Below are 25,901 nucleotides of genomic sequence, written 5' to 3' on the forward strand. Positions count from 1 at the left end.
AAAAAAAAGAAGTCACACTGACACCAATAGTGTACAGAGGGACTGGACATTTCACTCAGCTTCTATGCTTCAGGTGGTATCCATCCAGCCAGCAGGGTTGACACAATGTGGCAGGATTCAAACAAGCTCCACTTCTGAGATCTTAAGATTCTGGAGGGTAATGGAGAACTAGATACATAAGAGAAAGGAGCTAGAGTCTCATGTGAAAAGAATATGGATTTCTGGACCTCTCTTATTACTAGCAGGCAATATTGAGGACTCCTAAGGCAAATGATTGGAACCTGATTATGAAGAGGGTCACTCTAGTTATATTCTTAAAAGGCAAACTATTTTATGTCATTCCACTCTAAAAATTCTTCCATTTACCTTAAACTTCTCATGGTAAAGTCCAATGGCTGAATTTTCAAAGTTCTCTATAATATACTTCTTGCCTAATCCTCCAGCCTCACCTCTTAAATTTTATTTCATCTTTCTTTCTTTCTTTCTTTTTTTTTTTTTTTTTTTTTTTTTTTTGAGACGGAGTTTCACTCTTATTCCCCAGACTGGAGTGCAATGGCGCAATCTCAGCTCACCGCAACTTCCGCCTCCTGGGTTCAGGCAATTCTCCTGCCTCAGCCTCCTGAGTAGCTGGGATTACAGGCACGCACCACCATGCCCAGCTAATTTTTTGTAGTTTTAGTAGAGACGGGGTTTCACCATGTTGACCAGGATGGTCTTGATCTCTTGACCTCGTGATCCACCCGCCTCGGCCTCCCTATTTCATCTTTCTTTTGCTCTGCTGGCCACTGAAGTTCTCACCTTTCTACCAGGATTATTTTCTTCTCCTGCAACTTTTCCCTGGCTAACTCTGACTCATCCTCTAGGTACCATTTGGAATATTGCTTCTTACAGACTTTTCCCAAACAGTTAAGTCCCAATGCTATGTCCATCTGGTATATACTCCATTGTTATGCCCATCACACATCATTGCAAGTATGCTTTAATTAACTGTCTTCTCTGCTAGGCTTTATATGACTAAGAAACCTGGGTCTGGCTTGCTTGCTGCCCTGACCCTTGGGCCCACACCATATAATTGATTCTCAAAAAATATTTGTTGAGAAAAAGGAAGGAAGAAAAGAAGGAAGAAATAAATGGCAGATTGAAATGATAGAATAATGGCAAATGGCAAGATCTGAAGATTTGTAGAATATTGTTTCAAAGTATACAATGTCAAAGAATGCACTGATATTATCACCCATTTTTAGTGATATTATTATTATATTTCTTCCATCTAGATAGCATGATATTGAAATCTTTGCTAAAGCAGCATTTTGCTAGTCCCATAGATCAGAGAACTTTTAAAACCCAACTTAAGTGGGTGATACAATATAATGCTCTTACCAAGCATCCATCAATATTACTGACTACTGAAGTTCCTTTACCAAGAACATTTTGTTGATCAAGAATTTGATTTGTAGGGAAGGATGGTCAAAATTTAACCAATAGATCAATTAAAAAAATGTCTTCTTTTATAAATTAGGACACCTGAGATAAAAGCAAACATCATAAATGACATGAAATTTTATGTCATTTTCCCAAGAAAGAGTAAAAATCAAAGTCAGATGAATTATTTTTAATTAGCAGAGAAATTTATAAAAACATGCTTCTAAAACACATCACATTATTCTGTTTTATATTGTGTAGGGAGGATTGAGGCTGGATGTCAGAAGATCCTCTAACTGTAGCATAAGCTTAAACAAAGGCACTGATGTAGAAAAGTTTATAGTTGTCACATGTTCTCTGATTTAATAAAGAGAGAAAACTTTTAACTTTGAAAATATGTTTCAAATTAAATTTGCTTTGGGAAAATATATATTGCATACATTCAATGCTAATTCTCCTTGCAGCAGACTTTATTGCAATTTTTTAATGTACTCATGTATTTCACACTATGAGGTTTTTTGTTTGCTTAGCATTTCCCCATCATTTTTTATAAAAAAAATCTTGCATTATTCAAACTGGAAAATAAATAATAAATCAAAACCAATATATATTCTTCACCATAAAAATTGTTGATTTCAGTGCATTACAAAAATCTCACCAAGTAGCCATTTTCTAAATCTCATTTAATCACATTTGGATGAAAAGAAATCATTTTGTATGTCTTTGCATATATACGAGTGGCTAAAACGAAGTGGATATGATATGTGACTTATCAGGGTAGGTTTTACAGTTTTGCATTTGTAATTTTTTCTTTTAAGCAACATTATTTCTCTGATTAGAAAGTACTGAAATTCCAATTTCTTTGCAGCTTTCTCCCACACAAACACTTCAGATCTCAAAACTGTTCATCACTTTTCTGACCTTTCCTGTTACCTGCTATTAGAATTTTCTTTTACATTCTCTATTCATACTCCAGCGTAAACTATGTGCAGGCACCCTCAGAAATTATCTCTTAGAACTAAGGTCAAAGGCTTAACCTAGAGATTATTCTCTTTATAACATTTAAGGCAGTACTTAAGCGTTTCTGAGCCATTCAGTTCTTAATGGAGGTCTGGTGTTTATTCCGACTAGAAGTAATTTCTGTGTTTCTTCATTTACTAAAATGTCCTCCTTCCCCTTCTTTCTGAGTTCTGTAACCTCTTCACTTACTGGAGAAAATGATGGTTTCAACAACATTTTCTCATGGGCTGTTAGTTATTTTGGCTGAATGGGAGCAACTTTTCTGATTTTTATCTGCTCTACCTTGAGATTTTTTTTTTTTTTCATTCCTTATTGTATAAAGTCTGTACTGCTTCCTTTAAGACATTTACTGATGCCTATAGACGTGAGATCTTTCTGGGTGAGCAAAAGGATATCTCAGAGTATAACTGTATCTTTACAGAATGTATTAAAATGTTATTAGTTTAATTCATTATCAATTCATTGAATAGTTTATGTAACATATATACAGCGAGTACCTACTGGCATTGTTCTTGATACATATATGGAAGGAAAACATCTGTTTTCACAGGAGAGACAGACATTCCACAGGTAAATAAGTGTAAAAAGTTAATGCCAGACTACGATAAGTACTGTGATTAAAAGTGTAGACAGGTAACAGGAGTAAGAGCTGGAGGATGTGTTTTAGGCAGAATAATCTAAGAAGACCTTCTTGAGGAGGTGACCCTAGACCAGGGAGCTACATGAAGATAAGGAGTTGTCTTGTTTTCTCATGTCTAATGTCTAAGGCCATGAGAAGGTCTGAGAAACAAGGCTCTGGGCAGGTGGAATAATGCAAACAAAAATGAAATGAGAGAAGGATCTGCTTAGACGTTTTGAGGAATAGCAGAAAGTAGAATGCCATAGACGAGTCTGCAAGGTATAGCAGGCAGGGAATGAGCTGAGGAGCCAGCAGAAGCCATTTCAGCCTGTGCCTTGCATGCCATTGTGTTAAATGATATCCTACAGAACTAATGATATGTTATTATCATTTTAGAATTAATTTTCTGATCTTAAAAGGACTGTAAAATAAACTACTTAAGGATATATTATAACTATTCTCTTACTGTTGGATGGTTAGGTTGTTATACTTTCCCAATATAAATAATGTTTTAACATCTTTGCGCATAACACTTTGTCATAATTTCTAATTATGTGTTGGACTGGGCACTTTAAAGCTGCTTTTGTATTTAGATTACTGATAACATTTAAAAACGAAGAAAAGTTATACCATTATGTGTAAGAACCAATATAGAAAATCAACACTAAATAAGCTTTCTTGCTAGTCAGTTCTCTGAATCTAATCTGCTTAATTGGTTCAAAAGAGCATGATGCTAATGCAGTAAGAGTTACAAGCAAATGGCTATGCTGGCTAATATCATTGCTCCTCAACCTAACTAGCTTACATGAGTTTCATAGGTCACAGGTAACACCTGGCAACCGTGTTGATGGTGCAGCACATCGGGGTCATCATTATTAGAAAATCAATGCCAAATACATTCTTTGGGTCATTCCATTCATATACACTTTTTCCTTTTTTTCTTTTTCAAAACTCTCTTTACACCTTTTCACTCAAATCGATGACTTTTGATTCATCTTACTGAAGCACATTGAAGCAATTAAAAGAGAGTTCCCTAAATGTCTTACCACCAAATCTACCAGTCTGCCTGCATCTACATACATCACCTCTGCATTTTCTCCCTGCAATAGATTCACTGTCCCTCTTCTTACCTAAGGTCAAGTCCAGTACTTCAGCACTGGTTTCCATCCTCTATAAGTTACTCAAGAATTTTTCTCCCACCTCATCAGTTTCTCCTTCTCACTAGATTGCTTCCATCAGCATACAAACGTCTTCCACTAACTGTACTCAACAAAACCAGTGAAAACAAATGAACAAACGTCCCTGGACTCCCTTGTGTCTTTTTCCCTGCAGCCCTATTTCTCAGCATCTTACTGCAAGACCTCATGAAAAAACGGGCTTTATTATCTGTCTGCATTTTCGCACCTCATCTCATTTAATAAAACTCTCTTCACTATTTTTCCACCAAAACCACTTTTAGCAAATTTGGCAATAACTTTCTCTTTGTCATGTTTAATATTTACTTTTTAATCTTCATCCTTAGCACAATTTATCATCCTTCCATGTCAATGTTTTAACCAAAACTCTAGAATGCTAGTGCCCTGGCTTCCTTCCTACATCACAGGGCACTCCTCCTTAGTCTCCTTTTCTGGATCCTCTTCTTCAGACATGAGAAGCTCTAGAGCCCTGGAGAATAATTCTCAGCTCTCTTCCTTTCCCTAAGTGTCTTCCCTAAGAAGTCTCATTCTTTCATGTGCCTTTGATCGACATTTACATACTAGTGACCAAAACTCATGTCTACTGTTCAAAAAGCATCTAAATTAAAGACTGACACATCCTATACCCTACTTGACAACACTGCTTGAGATGTCTCATAGGCAACCAAGACTTGATGTTGACAAAATAGAGCCACAGATTTGCACACATACTACTTTCATTCCCAAACCTGTTTTCTATCTTTCTCATGTCAATAAATGTAAACACCAAATTCTAATGCCTCAGACTACAAACCTAGAAGTCAAACCTGATCACTCCTTCGCTATACCCTGCATCCAGTACATTAGCAAATTTTGTAGCACTAACTTCATATGATATCAAGAATGTAAGCAGATGTAATCTTACATGACATCAGGAAACATACTTTTCACTGCCTCCATTGCTGCTTTCTCAAAGCCAAAAACATCTCTAACATACACTAATGCAAAAATACCCAAACTGATTTTCCTCTTGCAACTCTTGCTTCTGCCAGAGTTATTTTCACAACAGTCATAGTGATATTTATAAATAGAATTTGAATCATATCATTCTTATCCTTTTCAACGTTTTCTTACACTTAGAACAACACCCAAACTCCATATGTTTTTAGAAAGCTGAGGAAAATTAGTAGTTATTTTACATTGCTTAAATTCAATCAAATGTGAGGACCAACCTAGAATGTTTAAAAAAATTTTTAACAAGCATCTATTATTCTCTTTTCAATAAAGCATATTAGAAAGGTATAGAAGTGTTTTTAATAACAACAAGAATTAGAATCATAAAGAAAAGAATATTTGCCAGTGATTTAGATATATCTAATTTTGATAAATAAACTAAGAAGGTACTCGGAATATATAGGAAAATTGAATGTAAAGTCACTACATAGGGTAATTTGTTTTTATTCAGGGTAAAATAGTCTTTAACATTTTTCAAAATGTATGCTTCCTAAAGAGAACATGTCAGTGTGAGGTAAACCTGAGTATCCTTTCTCTTAAGGCAGTTTATCAATTAAGACAAACATAAAAATCCTGAGAAGAGCAATTCTAGTGAATTTCAAAGGCTGGCTTTCCTCTCTCTGGGAAGGGCATCCTGCTCAAGTGAGTGGACAGCTTCAGGAAAAACAAACACAGATGGAACAGACCCTGAAGATCTGAGGGGTGATAGATGTCACACACAGACAGCCTGCACATCCCACTCAAAATATTGTCTTTTCATGTTATATTTTTACTTTTAACACATCCTGGGAGAATGTAACTTGAAATCTGGCCAAAAATATGATCAAATAAAGATTTAGATTATAAAATATTCTGTAATAATATAAAACTGAAACCATATTTCTTTCATTAATCATACTTTGTACAATCATGTATGTTATTTTGTCATGAGAGCTTTTTGTAGTACCAATAAATTTATCATCAAAACCAATCCAGTTTCTTCTGATTCCTAAATATGCAATTGTTTTACTCCCTTCCTTTCTCATCTTCATTTCTTTATGTTTAGGATTTCCATGGCTGTCAGAGAAAATACTAGGGTTTGTGTTTATTTGCATGTTAGCTTGACTGTTTGATGTTTTCCAAATGGGATCATGTTATGTATGCCCTGGTAGAGAGACTTTGATCTTAGGCAATACTCAAGAGAATGGAATCATTCAGAAAATAAAACATTTACAACCTGGCAGTAACATAAACCTGGAAAATGTTATAACCCTCATAAATCACATTAACAATGTTTTTTTTTCATCTTTATGAAAGAAAATTGTAACACAGCTACAACTTACACTATTAAAAAACAATAGAATTAATAAACAATGTAGTCACAGACTAAGAATGCTCATCTTTCTCCAGTTAGAAGTTTATAGTGAAACACAATTGTCTCATTATCTCATAAGCAATTAATACTTTATGTGTTCTTGTACTGAACATTTCCTATCTATTACTGCTGTTAGATAATATTCTGTTAACTTTGTTTTCAAAACTATGCTTCTAGTTTTATATTTACTGAGTTATAACTTAATGAGAAAATAATATTCAGCAGTACTAATTATTTAGCAATATTAAACTCAGCTATCTTTGTGTTTCTTTTTTCCCATTGAGAAAAAAAAAAAAACAAGAAACAGACAAGAAGAATTGAACTCATTATACAGCACACTATGATGCCACGGTTAAGACACTGTATAAATGCGTTAGAAAGTAAGCAATGGGGGTCTGGGTGTAAAAACTTCTTAATGGATTAATTGTACTCATAAAATCAGAGTGCAAAATCTTGAGTCCATTCATTCTATAGGCTTTCTGGTGAATCGAGTGGACTGGGTGTACCTTCAGGATGGTCACAGCCTTTGCGAGTGCCTGTATAGCTACAGATCTCTTCAGAAGCAATTGCAAAGTGTGCCAGCTTGTGTGCTATTGGTTCCCCTCTCAGGACTAATTGAGAGCACCAAACTCATTCTCACTTACAACTCAAATAAAAGATTTGAGGACCTATCACTAGAGACTTTTCTGTCAGAGTGGAAAAGAAACAGAGTGTCCCTGTGGTATCAATATTGCTATTTTGCTACAAAATGCCTAGTTTTCACACATAAGAAAGATGACATTTTTTGACGTAGCTCCTAATTACTTCAGTTTTATATATTATATTACCTTTGAGTCTGAAAACCCTGGAGTCCTACAATTACCATTAGACTCATCCCTCTTGCATGTGCTAATGAAGGAAAAACTAATTATATTCTATAAATGACAGTTTATTAGTGAGTCATCCTCCTCTTTTTACCCTTCTTAGATGCTTTTCTGATTGCATCAGGCTGTATGCATATTTTGCTTTATTAAAAATAAAAATATAACCTAAAAAGAGGAGGAAGAGAAGTAACATTCTAAGTGCTACATTGAAACTTAAATATTTCAAAATCTTCATACAAATCTCAATCAAGAAAGAGAGTTAAATAGCCTCATTTTCTTTGCACTGTTTTGCATCCAATAGCATGGTATTTACTGAACATTGCTCCCTGGTTACCTACAGTACACTGAACTACTAAACCAAAAGTTCACTTGCATTTTCAATGTAAATTTTAAGTACAAAACAGAATAAAATTGGTTTGTCACCATATGAAAAGCATGAAAAATAGTCACTTATTTTCTCTTTCTTTGCCAAATAACCCTGGATGCTAGAAACAAAGATTATTTATTTTGTTATTTAATATCCCTTGAGTTGTATTTTTATATAATTTTCCCCCATTTTATCAAAGCATCAATTGTCCCTGAGTGAATCCACAGGCAAAAAACAAATTGACACTCTGCCCTTTAACGCAAATTGGTCAAATGCCAATCTTAATTTAGTTTCAGAATGAGTCCCAAGGGTCACATCTGGGTGATGGTTTACAGTAAAGGGGGTGATTTTGACACAGTCATCACAGAACTTATCAAAGACCAAAAGCACACTTGGGGCTGTCATGGACTATGAAGAACTGAACATACTTCTCAGGCAAATTTTGAAATTATTTCAGGATCTAAGGCATGGGTGCCCAATCTTTTGGCTTCCCTGGGCCATGCTGGAAGAAAAAGAACTGTCTTGGGGATTACATAAAATATACTAACACTAACAATAGCTGATGAACTACAAACATAAATCACACTCAAAAACACAATGTTTAAGAAAGTTTACAAATGTGTGTTGGGGTCCCACTCAAAGCTCTCCTGGGCTGTGGATTGGAGAAGCTTGATCTAAGGGGCCACTTCATAGGAAATAATTCTAACATGGACCAATTATTTCAAGGTTATCAGAAAATTACAGCTGTTGAATTTTTTAAAATTCAAATATTTCTAAATTTCAAGCCATGGAACTCTTAATGCAAATGCATTTTTGTAATTTTACACGGCTTGATAAATAATAAACCTATACAAGCATAGCTTTTAAAATTTGGGCATAGAATAAAAATTACTATCCAAGAATAATTTCCATAGAGTAGGCTTTAGAGACAAACAAAGATGGTAATTGCTTAGACCATGTTCATATTTGCTCTTTTTATTTCCAGCAGGATACTATCTTGAAATGTTATTATCTGTGTTTTTAATTTTTACACTTGGGTTTTGCAAACTTTCTCTTCTGAGTTAGTGATATCCTCACTGCTTCAAAGAGAATTAGCATTGTTTTCATAGGAATGCAAAAGGAAAGAAATGGTTGTTGCTTTTTATTTATTTTATTTTTCAAAAGAGCCTCTCAAAGTCCACATAGAAATAAGAGCTTTGAAACCAAAGCTTTTGATTTATGAGAGAATAAAATGTTGCTAAGAAAGAAATGTTGGGTAAGGGAAACTGCACATGGTTTGTTTTTTGATAACAGATTGAAAAGAGAACAGATAAAACCATAGAAGTCCATTTTCAGAGGACAGAGTAGGAAGTTGCAGTAATTGGGTAACGTTTGCCTTTGAATGAGTAACAGATCATTTTATGAATACGGCTGAGTTTCAAACAACTCTAATTGCCTGCTCTCATTGCTCTTTGGGAGGACCTTGCACTAACATATTACATGCATGGTACCTATGAACTACCCAGCAGAAATAATGCTTGCTCATGTTCCAAAACTTTGCTGATGCGCAGGGGAACTCTTCTGTTTGGAAGGCCCCTCTTTCAACACCCGTAAGATTTTTTTGAGGCCCACAAAAGAGAAAATGGGGTTCTTGACATCTACTGGGGAATGTGAAAGAGGTTCTAGGAATAGGAAAAGATGTCAAAGTAAGGTAGTATAAATTAACGCAGTTCATTCACTAGAGTCATACAAACTGTACATGCCATCTAGATCTTGTGGAAGGAAAGAATGCAACTCAGTTATGAGAGGAAACAGCAGAACTATGAAATGGTTTACATTGTTTTGACCACAAGAGTAAGGAAAGCCAACATTTGTGTGGAAATATGTAAGCACAGTTGTAGTTTTCATCCAAAGAATGCCCTGAAAATTGAACTCTTTAGCTTCTGAAAATCCAATTATAATGAAAATAAAAGAAAAATTAGAGGCATGTCTGGAAATGTTTTGGATTCAGTACTACCTTGGAGAAAGACTTAGGGACGTTTCTAAAAGAAGTTTACCACACAAAAGCAGCATAATATAACTTGGGAATTGAAGGATTTAAGCATAAGTTCTCCTTAGGGCTCTAGGTAATCTACTTGGTTACTTCACTTGGTATCTTGGGTGGTATCAGCAGGAAGTGATACATCAGGTGATGAATTTGTTTATGCACAATTATCAAGATGTATCCTAGGATCCCTGCTTCAAAAGATGGCTAGAAATCAAGAACTCACCTTGTGCCCTATGCAGAAGTTCTCAGTAATTAAATCCTTATAACTCAAAGTATGTTTGACAGCCAAACAGGAATGTCATCACATAACAGTTAGGGATGAAATAACTTAGGCCTTACTCTAAGGGAATCAGAATCTATAATTAAAAAGATGTCAAGATGATTCATAGAATGGTTAGTTTTCAAGAGTACTGACTTGAGGTGGCCTAATGCTGGGATTACTTTCCTTGTGTTTGCTGGAATAGAGTGCTAGAATAAGTCTGTGCTTGCTGGAATAACAAGATCTGTGCTTGCTGGAACAGAGTGCTGGAATAGATCTGAGAGATGTAGACCGCATTGTCCACGCAATAGTGGAGTAGAAGAAAAAGTCCCCACCAGCTGTATTTGTAGATATAAACAGTTACTGAAATCCCCTCTATTACCTTTTGATTTCATTCCAGTGAGCATTGTTCATATGCCTGACATTTTCCTTGATCCTGGGGATGAATAAAACATGATTCCAATATTGAAGAAGGGATGTTTAAGGAAATATATAATCAGAATATATTGATAAGAACAACTTGTTGCATTTGTTTTATGATGTATCAACTGGGCTTATTTGTAAACATCTAAAATAGTCTTAACTGATTCTATGATTCCTCACTACTGTGTGGTAGCTCAGGTACATTCTCCTGAATAACGATGATGATGTATCGCCTTTGAGCAAATTTAGTAGGAGAGATAGAAATGTAAATACATATTATAATGCAGTGTGGGAAATAATATCATAATTATTTATAAATTTATGGGGAGTTATTCTTTTTACATTTTTTTTTTTTGACACAGGGTCTCACTCTGTCACCCAGGCTGAAGTGCTGTAACATGATCTAGGCTTACTTCAACCTCCGCCTCCTGGGTTTAAGCAATCCTCCCACCTCAGTCTCCTGAGTAGCTGGAACTACAGGTGTGAACCCCCATACCTGACTAATTTTTTGTATTTTTGGTAGAGATGGGGTTTTGCCGTGTTGCCAAGGCTGGTCTCTAACTCCTGAGCTCAGGTGATCTACCTTCCTCGGCCTCCCAAAATTCTGGGATTACAGGCATGAGCCACCATGCCTGGCCTATTATTACATTTCAATTCAGCAATCTGTCATTTGACAATCACACAACTAAGTAAGGCCTTTAGATGGCCTCAAAAGATGAGATGGGAGAATTTCTGTTTTATTCTTTGAATTTGTGTATACTGGCATTACAACATTCCTAAACATTTTTAAGAATTTTTCAGTAAAGTCATGTGAACATGAAGTGTTTTTTTTTTTCTTTTCTGTCGAAAGGTTTTAATTAATGATTCAATTTATTTAATGGATAAAAAGGTATTCAGATTTTTAATTTATTTCAAGTTGTGGTCTCCAATTTGTCTGTTTAACCCCAATTGTCAAATATATTGGCTTAAACTTGTTTATAATGTACTTTCTAATTATCAATAGTTATTTGTGATATTAGCAAAATGTGATTTTACTCATTTTTTCCTTGAATCACTATTGATAGGGATCTTCTCAATTTTATAAACGGTAAAAAAACAATTTGACTTTATTGCTTTTTTTCTCCATTTGTATATGTATTGAGTTCTATTGTCCTTGTTATTAAAATCTTTCACTTTAAAGGAATTTCATTTGCTGTTCTTTCACCAGCTTCTGGCTATGGAAGTTTAGAGTATTAAATTTGAGCATGTATTCTCTTTTAATAACTCCCTTTAAGGTTATATGTTTTATTCTATTCATTTCTGTAATTTCATATCACCAAGTTTTTTTTAGCAATAAATTCATTTTTATTGCTTTCAAAATACTTTCTAAACTCCATTCCAACCCGTTGGGTCCATAGGTTTAGAAGCATATTGCTTAATTTCCACACAGTTACCGATTCTTTCTTTCCTTTTCTTTTCTTTTTTCTTTCTCTCTTTCTTTCTTTTTGACAGAGTCTTGCTCTGTCAATCAGACTGAGTGCAATGGCATGAGCTTGGCTCACTCCAACCTCCACCTCCTGGGTTCAAGCGACTTTCCCACCTCAGCCTCCCTAGTAGGTGGGATTACAGGCGTGTGCCACCAAGTCCATCTAAATTTTGCACTTTAGTAGAGATGGGGTTTCACCATCTTGCCCAGGGTGGTTTATCCTGGTTTTAACTCCTGAGTTCAGACAATACACCTGCCTCAGCCTCCCAAAGTGCTGGGATTACAGGTGTGAGCCACTGTGCCCAGTCCAATTGCAGATTTTCTAGCTTAATTCTTTAGTTGTCTGACAATACTTGCTGAATAATTGTAAATCATTCTATATTTTGATTATTCTACATTTTGAATCACTGTATGATTGAATATTCTATAGGCCTTTGAAGACCCTTTTGTTTGGTGGAGTGTCTTATAATGTCAATTATCTCAAGATATTTTTAACTGTTTTATATAGACATTCTATAACCTTATTGACTTTTCATCTGATTGATATATCCAGAGAGAAGTGTAAAAGCTTCCCACTGTGATTATGGATATGGCTATTTCTCCTTTTAATTCTATTAATTTTTACTTTATATATTTTGAAGCTGTATTATTTCATTCAGGTAATATTGATTTGCAATACCTTCATGTGAATTTGCCCCTTTAGCATTATGACATTTCCCCCTTTATCTTTAGTAATGTTTCTTGCCCTAAACATTATCAAATTTTATATTAAAATTACATCACAAATCTACAGAAATTACATTTGTGTTTATAGGAACAGATTTTTACTTTTTCTTAACTTATAATTTAAATCCTATTTAAGGCATATCTCTTATAGACAACTTACATTTGGGTTTGTGTCTTTATCCAGACCAACAGTCTTAGCTTTTTAATTGGAATATTTAGTATATTTACATTTAATAGATTTATTGATATATTTAAGAGTATAGCACTCATCTTGTTTTTTTTTTCTTATTGACCTTCTTTGTTGTTGTTAGCATTTCTTCTTTCTTAGCATTGCTTAGGCTAATCAATTATTTTCATCATTTAATTTTTCACCTATACTTAGTTTTTAGGAGTCATGCTTTCTTTTAGTAGTTACTCTAGAAATTACTAGTCCTGAACTATTATAATCTAACATGAATATTATCATTAACATTTCCACAATAATGCTTGAAACTTAGAATACTTTAGCTCCTTTCTACCTTTTGTGTTATTGTTGTCATGTATTACACTTTACAAATATTTAAATCCCCAAATATTTTATTGCAATTGTTTTGTGCTTAACAATACAACTTATGTTATTCTATTATCTTCTTTCCTTCCTAAAATTCCATTTTTTTCTCTCTGGGATTTTTTTTCTCATTTTGCCTGAAGAACTACCTTTAGCATTTCCTTTATTTCGAGTTTGCTAGTAATTATTTATCTTAGGTGTTGTTGTTGAAAATGCTTTTATTTCACTTTAACTGTTAAAGAATATTCATACAGGATATAGAATTCTAAGCCGGTATTTTAAAGCACTTTAAATATGTCATTCAACTGCCCTGCTGTTGAAAGGTCCACTGTCAATCTTTTTGCTGTTCCTTTGGGTCTTTATGTTTGATGTCTTTCATAATTTTCTCTTTGATTTAGATTTTAAACATTTCTACTCATCAATATCTAAATGTGGTTTTCTTGATTACACTTGAAATATGAAAGTATTCTTAAATCTGTGAGTTGATGTTACTAATTAATTTTGGAAAATTCTCTGTCCTCTGCACTTCAGATATGGCTTCTATCCAATTCTGGTTTTTTTCTCCTGGTAATATATTAATGTATATATTGAATCTTTTGTTGAACCCATATGTTTTTGATATTCTTTTCTCTCTCTCTCTCTCTCTCTTTTTTTTTCGGGGGGGGGGTGTTTTTAACCTTTCATTGTGCTTTAGTTTGGGAAAATATTAATCAATTATTTCTCAAGTTCACTAATCCTCTCTTCTATACTTTTAAATCTACTATTAAACCTACTTAATAATTTCTTACTTCTAGATATTATATTTTTAAGTCTTAGAGTTTCCATTTGATTCTTTATATAAATTCCAACCCCCAGGGGTAAATTCTTTCTCTTTCAATGTTTTATCTCTGGTTTCTCCCATTATTTTTTTTTAAATATATCATGTGCATGTATTTTTAAAAATCTTTATCAGATAATTAAAACATCTGAATCATCTGTTGGCCTATTTCAATTGAGTATCTTTTTCTTCTATTTCAATCACTACATTCTTTTAGCATCTGTAATAATTTTCCATTGCCTGATGTCATGCATATAAATAAATTTTAAGTGTCTAATATAATGCTATTTTTATCCTAAGATGTTTCTCTTTTCTCTCAACTAGAAAGATAAAGGGATGGGTTATCAGCTTATTTCAATTAAGAATTGTGCTGAGTTGAGCCTGGATTTAGTTCTGGTAATCTTCAGTCTGCATTTGGTTTGCCCCTGGCTTGTTCTTCAAGTCTTTTCACCTGAAAGTCTAGTTTATTCTATAGAGTCCTCCCCTGTCTTCAAACTCATTTGGCATGACTGCCAAAAATTTTTCATTATACATTTACAGAGTTTTTCCATTTACATTTGTAGGCTTGTTCAGAATTCGCCAAATGCCTTAACAGAAAATTTGCCTTTGTGCTTGAGGCCATCTCCCTCAAAGCTATGCTGACTCATACATTTGCCAAAAAATAGCATTCAACAGCGTTTAAAGTCTGAATTCTTAGCCTCCAGCCAAGCCAGAATCAACAAGTGCACCCAGAGTAAAGCATGTTTACAAAGTCAGCTAATCTTTTTAGAATACTCACCTTTTTTGAGTAGTCATTACTTTAACAGTTATCTGTTGTTTTCAACTTGTTGGTATCTAAAGTTTACAATATACACACACACAAGTACTAGATACATTAGATACATTATGCAAATATAATTTTCTTGCTTTATCTCACTGTCAATTTATAAGGATTTTGGTAGTCCACATAAAAAATTCTGGGCGAGAGTGGTGCCTCATGCCTGTAATCCCAGCACTTTGGGAGGCCAAGGTGGGCTGATCACTTGTAGTCAGGAGTTCAAGACCAGCCTGGCCAACATGGCAAAACCCAATCTCTACTACAAATACAAAAATTAGGCTGGTGTGGTGGTGCCCACAACTATTCGGGAGGCTGAGGCAAGAGAATCGCTTGCACCTGGGAGGCTGAGGCTACAGTGGGCTGAGATTGAGGCACTGCACTCCAGCCTGGGCAACAGAGTCAAACTCTATCTCAAAAAAATAATAAAAAAATTATTTTTCCTCTTTGTTTCATTTTTTCAAAATAATTTTTTTCCCTTTTTTCTTCTCTTAGTAGAAAGTGCATTAAAGAAGCTGGATTCTTTGGGGATGATGATAAATCCCTTTGGACGTTTTGAATTTAAGGTGGCAATAGAATTGACACGACACCAGCAGGAAGTTGGAGATGTGACACGTTAACTTAGCAACAAGGTCAAGACTGAAGATATAAATCTGGTAGACATATGTGTAAAGATGATAGCTTATGTTGGTGAATGGTATTTTCAAGTAAAAGAATGGAGACAGAGAATAAGAAAGGTTCATGGACTCTTTTCCTCACTTTAGGGGCATTAAAAGGAAGTAGAAAACAAAACAAAGAAAAATGAATTTAAGAAATTAGGAAATAATCAGTTTAATTCAATGAATTATTAAGGAAAATAAGAGAAGGGAGATGGCGATTAGCCAAGTTCCAACTGGTTGGTTCATTTTTAGATTTGGAAAAGTTATATTACATTTAATTATTAATAACAGGTTGAATATCTCATCCTGCATCATAAGGTAAAATCTGCTTTGATAGGAAATAAAAAATTTTCTAATTAGTTTAGTGATAGCTAATTGAAATTTTCTCATATATATAAATTTTACAGTAAGAAAATCAAAATTTAAAAATGAACCCAATATATTGTCATATTTGTTAAACTTTGTCTTAAATCAACTATTATAGGTATTCTTTATTTAATAGTAATTGCTCAGATATTTTTAATCTCATGAAGAAAAGAAGAAGAGTTTTTTTTCAAATTAAAAAAGATTACAACATATCACTCTCCATACCATCTTTTTATATATGAGGTCAGAAAAGCAAATTTTGATAAAAGCATTGATTTTGTTGAGCAAAAGAATCCAACATCTGATACCTTCCTACATGAATTATTCATTTTGTTACAGAAGAAATAAAACCAAGATTGTTGGAACAGCATATTATTCCATTGCACTTGCATCTGGTTTTACGGATTTGTTCCCTATAGCCTACAGTATATGACAGGTTTTATCTCCTTCCTGTCCCTTATATTCACAAGAGTGCAATTTTATTCCCTAAAGCCTAAATAAGCCACATTGTTACATGACGTTTTTATATAACAAATTTTTAAATTGACAAATTATATCCAGATTTCTGAAGCAACTGTCAAAATTATTAAAATATGACAGTTTTTTAGGAGTTTCTTCCAAATGTGTTCATTCTGAAACATATATTAGGTATAAATTACTGTTAATATAATTAAATCTGAGAGAGATGGAACTGCATCCCTAGTCTCAAAGGGTTAAATAAAGACAAACAGGGTGGTTTTAAGTGTATCATAATCCCTTAGTTTATCCTTCATGCTCTGTAAGCTTATTGTTTTATTTCTAAAGACAGTCACATCATTCACTAATGGTGACCCATACAATATGAAAGTAGAAACAGATCTGAAAATAGTAATATGAAGAAAAGTGTAAGTTATAATTTCAGCCTGAGTAATTTATAATTTTATCACATGCAATAAAATACAAGTTGTTACGGACAATCAGAAGACCACTAAGTTTGTTTTTTTCCTTTGTATTACTATTCAATAAATAATTTAATAAATTTTGTTTTCCCAGGTGGTAATAGGAATAGATTAATAACCACATTATATGTGTTTTCCTTCTTACTGCTATATACTTTAAACTTAAAAATTACTTCAGAACAAATAGCGTATCTCTCCTGTGTTGAAAATAACTCAACTCAGCTGACGGCTGAGATTAGTTCTTATTTCTCTCTATTTGATACATGATCAAGAGAACCACGATTACCAAGAATAATACAACAGAATAATAAGACTATATCAGGAATTGTCAAAACTATTAATTCAACAGTCCAAGTCACATTTAATGCTCGAAGGCAATTTCAAACGAAGTTAGCAAACACTTCAGGTTACAGACTAATTATATCTCAGTTTCCTTAGCAGGACATCTATGAAAATACCAACTCAGGAAGTTACACACTGCTGGATACTTTAGGATATTCAGTTTCAACACTAATATCTAATATGTTGCATAAGCAGAAATAATTATATAAAATGTGTATGTCTATTTGCTGCTATCATATTATACATCATTTTATAGTATATTTCCAATATTTTGTTAATTTAACTATGATATAACACTTAAAAGTTTCTCTGGTTATTTTTATTTTTTCTTAGATTTTATGGACACTGTAATTAAAATATGTTAATTGAAATTTTAATACTAATGTTGGATTTTCATAGAATTTTCAATGAAGAAAATATACTAACTATAACCCTATGTGTACCTATATTAACTATACCCCTAATAGGTTAGTCCTGTGTATCATATTATTGAAATTAAGTCATTTCAATATGAATGTACACACTGAGTTGGTTGATTGCTATAATTTCAGTTTCACTCATAAGCAGATGGCAGATAGTTCATTAGAAAAAGCGGAAAAGGCAGCACAATGTTCTAAACTCTAATCAGGTAACAAAAATTTACCTTAATGTTTTACCACTTTTTATTATCTCTTACCAATAACCATGATGAGGCCATCATCTATTTCCAAAATATTTCATGGAAATAAATACACCTCTTTCACATATATAAAACCCACAGAATTTCAACCCTGATTCTATTTCACATATTTCTTCCTCTGCCTCAAATTAACTGATCCATTAATAGGGTAGATACATTCAAACTATATTTTTGTGTGTGGATTGAGAAAAACAATGGTTTACATTTTTTTTAGTATTATCAGAAGTTTCATGTGTACCATTTTTAGTTTCTATCTATCTGTACATTTTTCCGTTACCGTTACTTCCTCTGGCACTGTACTACTTGAAGAATGTGAGGCAGTTGCAACAACTAAAGAATTAAATGTTATAAATACAACTTTTTCAAACCCTTTGAACAGGAAAGAGAGGAAAAACCCAGTACTGATAACTATATAACTTTGCCCTTTATGGGTTTCCTTTAGATTATTTGTTAAAAAGGAAATTATTAAATTTTCATGTGCTCTGCAGAGCCTAGTCTTGGTTTATAAGATGAGAAGAAAATAAAATATTATTAACTGTTTCATTGCCAAGGCATAGTCATTATCTGCCCGTGTACCTTGGAAGAATTCTTAGTGCCCTCGCTGTAGTTTCAATGCCTACGTCCAAGGTCATGAAATCGCCAGCTTTATTCTGTGCCCGCAGTCATCATGTGGAGCAGTGAGCACAATTACAGAACATTTGTGCAGCCAGCTTTGCTCAAATCTCTTTCTCTCTTTTCTTAATATTAAACAAATTCTCTGATCTGCTGGATCATTTTACTCAGCCAGCATGTCTGAACACCTGCCTTACAATTTTTAAGGTGATTATTTAAAATTGAAAATATCATTAAAAGTCATTCTTCTGTGGAATTTCTTTGAAGAAAGTGGATTATAGAGTAGCAGAGATGTATAAATTGGGCAAGGAATTCAAATTCTTGGGAAAGCGTGCCTGCTTTTTTTACACTGAGGCGAATGCAAGTTTTAAGCAGCAATCCTGTCTGGTTCCCTCCTGGAGCCATGAAACAATTTATTTTCATTGGTCACAGCACCTTCCTGAAAAGACTGCCTGCTAACCAGAGTGTGGGGAATGATGCCCTGTAAAAAAAGCAGAAATCGCATCCTCTAGGGAGATTCTGCCAGCCACAGTGAGGACTTGTCCACACTCTGATCATAAAATTACACATGCAAGATGCTTTGGCTCTCTTTCACATCATAATGTCCTCCTCTTATTTTATCCTTCATCTTTTGTCATTGAATAAAAACAAAGCTAGATGATTTTCACTTGATATAAAGCCACGTATCACAGTTAAATATTAAACAAATATCACACGCCGAGTGCTTTGTGAAACTCCTGCAAGTAAGATCATAAATGCATATTACCATTCTCTTCTTCTCTCTCCTCCCCAAATATATAGCTTGGCAAGGCAAAGGTAATTCCTGAGGAATTTTCTTTTAAATATTTTTATTTTAGCTCTTTTTGTCTTTTAAGGCATTTGAGTATCTCTGGGTTTTGAAAATATCAATGTCTTTGCAGGGGCCTACAGCTCTAATACAGGGTAAGTAAAAGAACATTTTACAATTTTTATGTTTTAAAGTTTTAAATACGCTGAAGTACATACAAGTTTGGAACTCTCTCAAGAGTCAAAGTTTACTACCACCTTAAATGGATCACCTTATTTGACTTATTTGCTGTTAATTGCATCCTGATAGCATGATGGTTTTCAAGATCTAAAACCTATGCTATTTCAGCAGTAAGGGCATCCATATGAAAAATATAGTAGCAATATAACATATAGAGAGCACACAAAAATGTAAATGAACAAAGCAAGTATTTAGTTTTCCTAGCCTATTTTAGAATAAAGTGTTTACTTTTTTCACTTCTATATCATGTCCCTCTAATAACAATTTCATTCAATCAAAACCCATTAACTGTTTAAATTATTGTACTGCTATTTAAAATCAATAAGGAAAATGTTTAGCAGTATAATACGCCAACTAAGTGATTTCAGAAATCTTTAAGATGTTTTTCTCTGAAAAAAATTCATATTTTGCTTCAGAAATCTCTCATTCGTTAATGTTTTTGAGTGCACTGCTTGGTCATTATAATAATCATTTCATGTTAGTTTTGCTTAAGAAAAAGTACATATTTGTGACTCACCAAACATATTTTTGATGATAAAAACACAGAAATATAAATCCGGACACCTTCCAATTTACTTTCATTGAGGTGCAACTAAGCAAGCAGAACAGGATGTGACTCTGCCTTAGGAAGAGACTTGTCAACACACTACTGATGACTCAGGCAAATTAGAGGTACATTACCTTTGAGAGGTCCCCAGCCTCCAAATAGAAGCAGATAACAAACACATTCCACGTAACCCAGAGGACTAGCCAGACAGCATACTGTAGAGAAGCAAGAGAGAAATAACATATAATTAACTTGGAATCAGTTGAGTTTGATTCAAATAAAACTAGAACTTTTACACACCTAAATTATAAGATTAGTGGGAAAGATTAGATATTGTTTCTTTCTAAGGAACAGGGTTACATATACGTTTATTGAGTTTGTTTGTTTGTTTTTTTTTTGAGATATGAAGTCTTGCTCTGTTTCCCAGGCTGAAGTGCAGTGACACAATCTCAGCTCACTGCAACCTCCACCTCCTGGGTTCAAGCGATTCTCCTGCCTCAGTCTCCCAGTAGCTGGGACTACAGGTGTGCCACTGTGCCCAGCTAATTTTTGTATTTTTAGTAGAGATGGGGTTTCACCATGTTGGCCAGGCTGGTCTCGAACTGCTGACCTCAGGTGATCCAACAACCTTGGCATTTCAGTTACAGGTATGAGCCACCGTGCCCAACCCTAGTGCTATATTGTTTTAACAGGAAGAGATGCTGATGTAACATAATCATTATAATAAAATGGCAACATGTAGTGAAAATTCAAGTATTGTGTACTTTTAAACAGCTGATCATTCCATTCTTATATAAGCCATGGAGTTTGCTACTACTAATAAGCCTGTTTTATATTTAAGTAAGTTTAATTGTAATAGGTCAAATTACTTGAAGATAGCCAAAGAGCTTCTAAGTGACAGAGTCACAGGTTAGGTTCTGCATTCTTATTCTGTATATGCTATTTATTTGCATGTAACCCATTATCTTTCATATTCTTTCATAAGATTAATTTTGGTGACTAAAACAGAAATTTTTCAGCTTGATATTTAACTAGAAGTATAATTTACATTTATACATACACATAAATGTAACTAAGTATAAATGAAGATTCCAAATTTTTATATTTTCAATGTACTGTATAATATTGAAGTAGTACCATATATATCACATGAATACAGATAAACATGTATAGCATTTAATAAGTGTAAAATATGATTTTAGTTATGGAACTAAAAAGCTTCAGCATTGACATTTTTAAATACGATATCAGAAAGAATGCTTGCCCGTGAGAAAATTTCAGAGAATTTGATATGTGTAATAGTGTTTTCATTAGCTCATCAGCCATTGCTGAAATCTTAGTATCCTACTACTTTGACTTTTAGTAAGTAGTGTTCATTTAGCTCTCCATTTTAAATCATGGGGGAAAAAATGTCACTGCACAAAGGACATGATAAAGCATATAATCAGTCATGCTTTCTTTCTCCCTTATAATCACTTAAGTCACTGAAACAAACTTAAATGTCTCCTTAGGTCTCTGTTCTATAACTGAAGTTCTTCTCTTGCTACAGCTTGCTTAGCTCCCTGATTCTGTCTCTAGATCCAGCCCTCAACCCATAGAGCTTCTCAAATTACTTATTTTGTCTTGGAACATTTAGTTTGCCCAAACATTATACTCCATTGAGCAACACACACATTAAACATTTAGATGAAACCATATCCTTTAGAAAACAGTTGAGTCATCATTTATTGTTACTCCTCACATAGAGCTCTCACTCCTCATACTACATGAATGATCACAGCAACCCAATAGAAACCAGGTCTGGGAGGGAAGAAGGGGTTCTGCATCTGAAAATAATAAGATTTTCTCCGTACTGCTACTTATTCATTGACTTACAAATATTGTCTTAATACCTATTTTGTCCAAAGTACTAAGTTAGGAACCTAGGAATAAAAACAAAAACTGGAAAGTAGTCTTTTAAGGAGCTTACTATTGTGCGTAGCAGAAAATACGCAAATAATCAAATATGAGACATTTCAGAAGAAATTAGTAGAAACAAAGTTTATTGCAGCACTAAGTAGGGCTCAGCCTTGTTTGGCATCATGCAGGAGGTGATATTTGAATTTACCTTTAAAAAAAATGATAGGTGGTAAGAAATGCACCTAGGGGAAAGTAAAAGTATTCAAGAATAAAGGGATAACATACAAAAAGGCACAGAGGTGGGAAATAACTTTTCATGTGCATGGAATCGCAAATAATATATGTGTCTGGAATCTAGGATGACTCCAGAGATCAACTGAAATACATGGCTTGAAAGATAACAAGGTGCAAGTTCACGAACATGATTACGGAGGATCTTGAAGCATAAAGATGTTGGAACTCACCTATAAAGGATGGGAACAATTGGCATTTGTTTAGAAGGGAAGTGACATGATATCCTCTTGTTCCACTTTTTAAAAATTCACACCAAAAAAAAGTGTGCTAGTAGGTATTAGGAGGGAGGATCCAAGATGGTGGATTAGACACCACTCCAGTGAACAACACCCAGTGAAAGAGACACGTAGAAACCCAGAGATCTCCTAGCTCCAACCGAGGTACCAGGTGCATTTCAACGGGTCTGGTCCAAGGGTGCACAAAGCCTACTCAGGGCAGACCGAGGCGGGGAGGGGTGCTGCTTCACCCAGAAAGTGCATCTGACCGGAAAGTCTCCAACTCTGGCGTTCCGGTCTAGATAAAGCGCTTCTTCCAAAGCCTCAGCAATACACAGAACAGGGGATCTTTGCCAGTCAAGCGCCTGGAATTACAAGTGCGGAGTTGAATAAGAGTCTGGAGACTGAGCTATTGCCCCCTCCCCCCACCCAGAGAGAGAGGGAGATGTAAGCCAGAGCAGCTCGGTGGCCCCTACCCCATGACCTGAAGAGAGAGAAAGCTGAAAGGGGGAGACTGCCGGGTGCAGCTGGGTGGGTCCCTAACCTCCCCAACAAACCCCAGAAGGCTGAAGCTCTGACTCTAGTGGGTTGCGTAGCTAGTGCCACAGTCTGAGATGAACGCTGAATGATCCAGCCCAGTGGAGAAAGGGCACATCCCACCACTAGAAGGGTGGGAATGGGCTACATGTTTTAACAAAAAAACACAGAAAGCCTACCTAGCAACGGGACATCATTCTTGACAACCCAGCAGCCCCTACAAGTCAGCAGAAGAGGCGGGACTAATCTCCCAGCATAAACAAAAAAGACACAGGAAGCTTCCCTAGCAACCTGAAGGAGTCCCTAGAAACCCAGTAGTGCCCACACAGGCAGACAAGTGACCTCTGACACCACAGCCAGGCAAATCCACAAAGATGGGGAAAAGCCAGTGCAAAAAAGGTGAAACCATCAAAGACCAGAACACCTCTTCTCCTTCAAGTGATCACAATTCCTCAACAACACAGGATCACAACTTGACCAAGAAGGAGTGCGAAGAATTGACGGAAAGAGGATTCAGAAGGTGGATAATAACAAACTTTTCAGAGATAAAGGAACATGTTCTAACTCAATGCAAAGAAACCAAAAACCTTGAAAAAAGGTTAGATGAAATGCTAACTAGAATAACCAGTTTAGAGAAGAACATAAACGACTTGATGGAGTTGAAGAACACAGCATGAGAACTACATGAAGCAAACACAAGTTTTAATAGCCGAATTAATCAAGCAGAAGAAAGGATATCAGAGATTGAAGATCAACTCAATGAAATAAAAAGAGAAGGCACTGCAAGAGAAATAAAAGTAAAAAGAAATGAACAAAACCTCCAAGAAATATGGGATTATATGAAAAAAACCTAATCTATACTTGATCAGTGTACCTGAATATGATGGGGAGAATGAATCCAAGCTGGAAAACACACTGGAGGGTATTATCCAGGAGAACTTCCCAAGCCTAGCAAGGCAGTGCAAATTTCAAATTCAAGAAATACAGAGAACTTCCCAAAGATATTCCTCAAGAAGAGCAACCCCAAGGCACATAATCGTCAGATTCACCAGGGTTGAAATGAAGGAAAAAATGCTAAGGTCACCCAAAGAGAAAGTTCAGGTCACCCACAGAGAGAAGCCAATTAGACTCACAGTAGATCTCTTGGCAGAAACTCTACAAGCCAGAAGAGAGTGGGGGCCATATTCAACATCCTTAAAAAAAAAGAACTTTCAACCCAGAATCTCATATCCAGCCAAACTAAGCTTCATAAGTGAAGGAGAAATAAAATCCTTTACAGACAAGCAATTATTGAAAGATTTTGTCACCACCAGACCTACCCTACCAAAGCTCCTGAAAGAAACACTAAGCATGGAAAGGAACAAGTACCAGTCACTGCAAAAGCAAACCAGTTGGCAAAGACCAAAAATGCAATGAAGAAAATGAGTCAACTAATGAGAAAGAAAACCAGCCAGTAACAAAATGGCAGGATCAAATTCACACTTAACAATATTAACATTGAATGTAAATGGCCTAAACGCCCCAATCAAAAGACACAGACTGGCAAACTGGATAAAAAGTCAGAACCCATCAGTGTGCTGTATTCAAGAAACCCATCTCACATACAAAGACACACATAGACTCAAAATAAAGGGATGGAAGAAGATTTACCAAGCAAATGGAGAACAAAAAAAAGCAGGGGTTGCAATCCTAGTCTCTGATAAAATGGACTTCAAACCAACAAATATCAAAAGAGACAAAGAAGGACATTACATAATGGTAAAAGGATCAATCCAACAGGAAGAGCTAACTATCCTAAATACCTACGACCCCAACACAGGAGCACCCAGATATATAAAGCAAGTTCTTAATGACCTAAAACGAGATTTAGGCTCCCACACAATAATAGTGGAGGACTTCAAATCTCCACTGTCAATATTAGACAGATCAACGAGACAGAAAATTAACAAGGATATACAGGAATTGAATGCACAGCTGGACCAAGTGGATCTAATAGACATATACAGACCGCTCCACCCCAAATCCATAGAATATACATTTTTCTCAGCACCACATTGCACTTACTCTAAAATTGACCACATCATTGGAAGCAAATCACTCCTCGGCAAATGCAACATAACAGAAATCATAACAAATAGTCTATCAGACCACAGCACAATCAGACTAGAACTCAGGATCAAGAAACACACTCAAACCCACACAACCATTTGGAAACTGAACAACTTGTTTCTGAATGTTGACTGGATAAACAATGAAATGAAGGCAGAAATAAAGATGTTCTTTGAAATGAACCGGAATGAAGACACATCTTACCAGAATCTCCGGGACACCTTTAAAGCAGTATCGAGAGGGAAATTTATAGCAATAAATGCCCACCAGAGAAGAGAGGAAAGATCTAAAATCGACACCCTATCATCAAAATTGAAAGAAATAGAGGAGCAAGATCAAAAAATCTTAAAAGCTACCAGAAGAAAAGAGATAACTAAGATCAGAGCAGAACTGAAGGAGATAGAGACACAAAACACCCTTCAAAAAATGAATAAATCCAGGAGCTGGTTTTATGAAAAGATCAACAAAATAGACAGACCACTAGCCAGATTAATAAAAAAGAAAAGGGAGAAGAATCAAATAGATGCAATAAAAAACGATAAATGGGATATCACCACTGATCCCACAGAAATACTAACTACCATCAGAGATCACTACAAACAGCTCTACTCACATAAACCAGTAAACCAGGAAGAAATGGATAAATTCCTAGATACTTGTACTCTACCAAAACTAAACCAGGAGGAAGCTGAAACCCTGAATAGACCAATAACAAGGGCTGAAGTAGAGGCAGCAATCAATAGCCTACCAAAAAAAAAAAAAAAAA

At 34.9% G+C, this 25,901-nt stretch overlaps 1 protein-coding gene and 1 long non-coding RNA gene across 11 annotated transcripts in view; both read right to left on the bottom strand.

Annotated features, from left to right (window-relative positions):
• The window catches only part of NKAIN2 (sodium/potassium transporting ATPase interacting 2), a 1,033,472-nt gene that overhangs the window by 460,322 nt on the left and 547,249 nt on the right, over window positions 1–25,901 (bottom strand). For all 10 annotated transcript variants that reach the window (XR_004267626.1, XR_004267624.1, XR_004267622.1 and 7 more), the window contains one exon: window positions 20,216–20,296. Coding sequence is in view for 5 of the 10 variants with exons in the window: in XM_032274380.1 (XP_032130271.1) it covers window positions 20,216–20,296 (81 nt within the window). In the remaining 5 variants the exon portion in view is untranslated. The remainder of the gene's footprint in view (window positions 1–20,215; window positions 20,297–25,901) is intronic.
• LOC116548924 lies at window positions 11,082–13,000 on the bottom strand. Its single transcript, XR_004267631.1, has 2 exons — window positions 12,261–13,000; window positions 11,082–11,125 (listed from the first exon to the last, which is right to left on the bottom strand). It is a non-coding gene; the product is annotated as an uncharacterized LOC116548924 (long non-coding RNA).

This window comes from Sapajus apella, unplaced genomic scaffold (genome assembly GCF_009761245.1).
Source record: "Sapajus apella isolate SASKATOON/1434 unplaced genomic scaffold, GSC_monkey_1.0 scaffold6, whole genome shotgun sequence".
Lineage (NCBI taxonomy): Eukaryota > Metazoa > Chordata > Mammalia > Primates > Cebidae > Sapajus > Sapajus apella.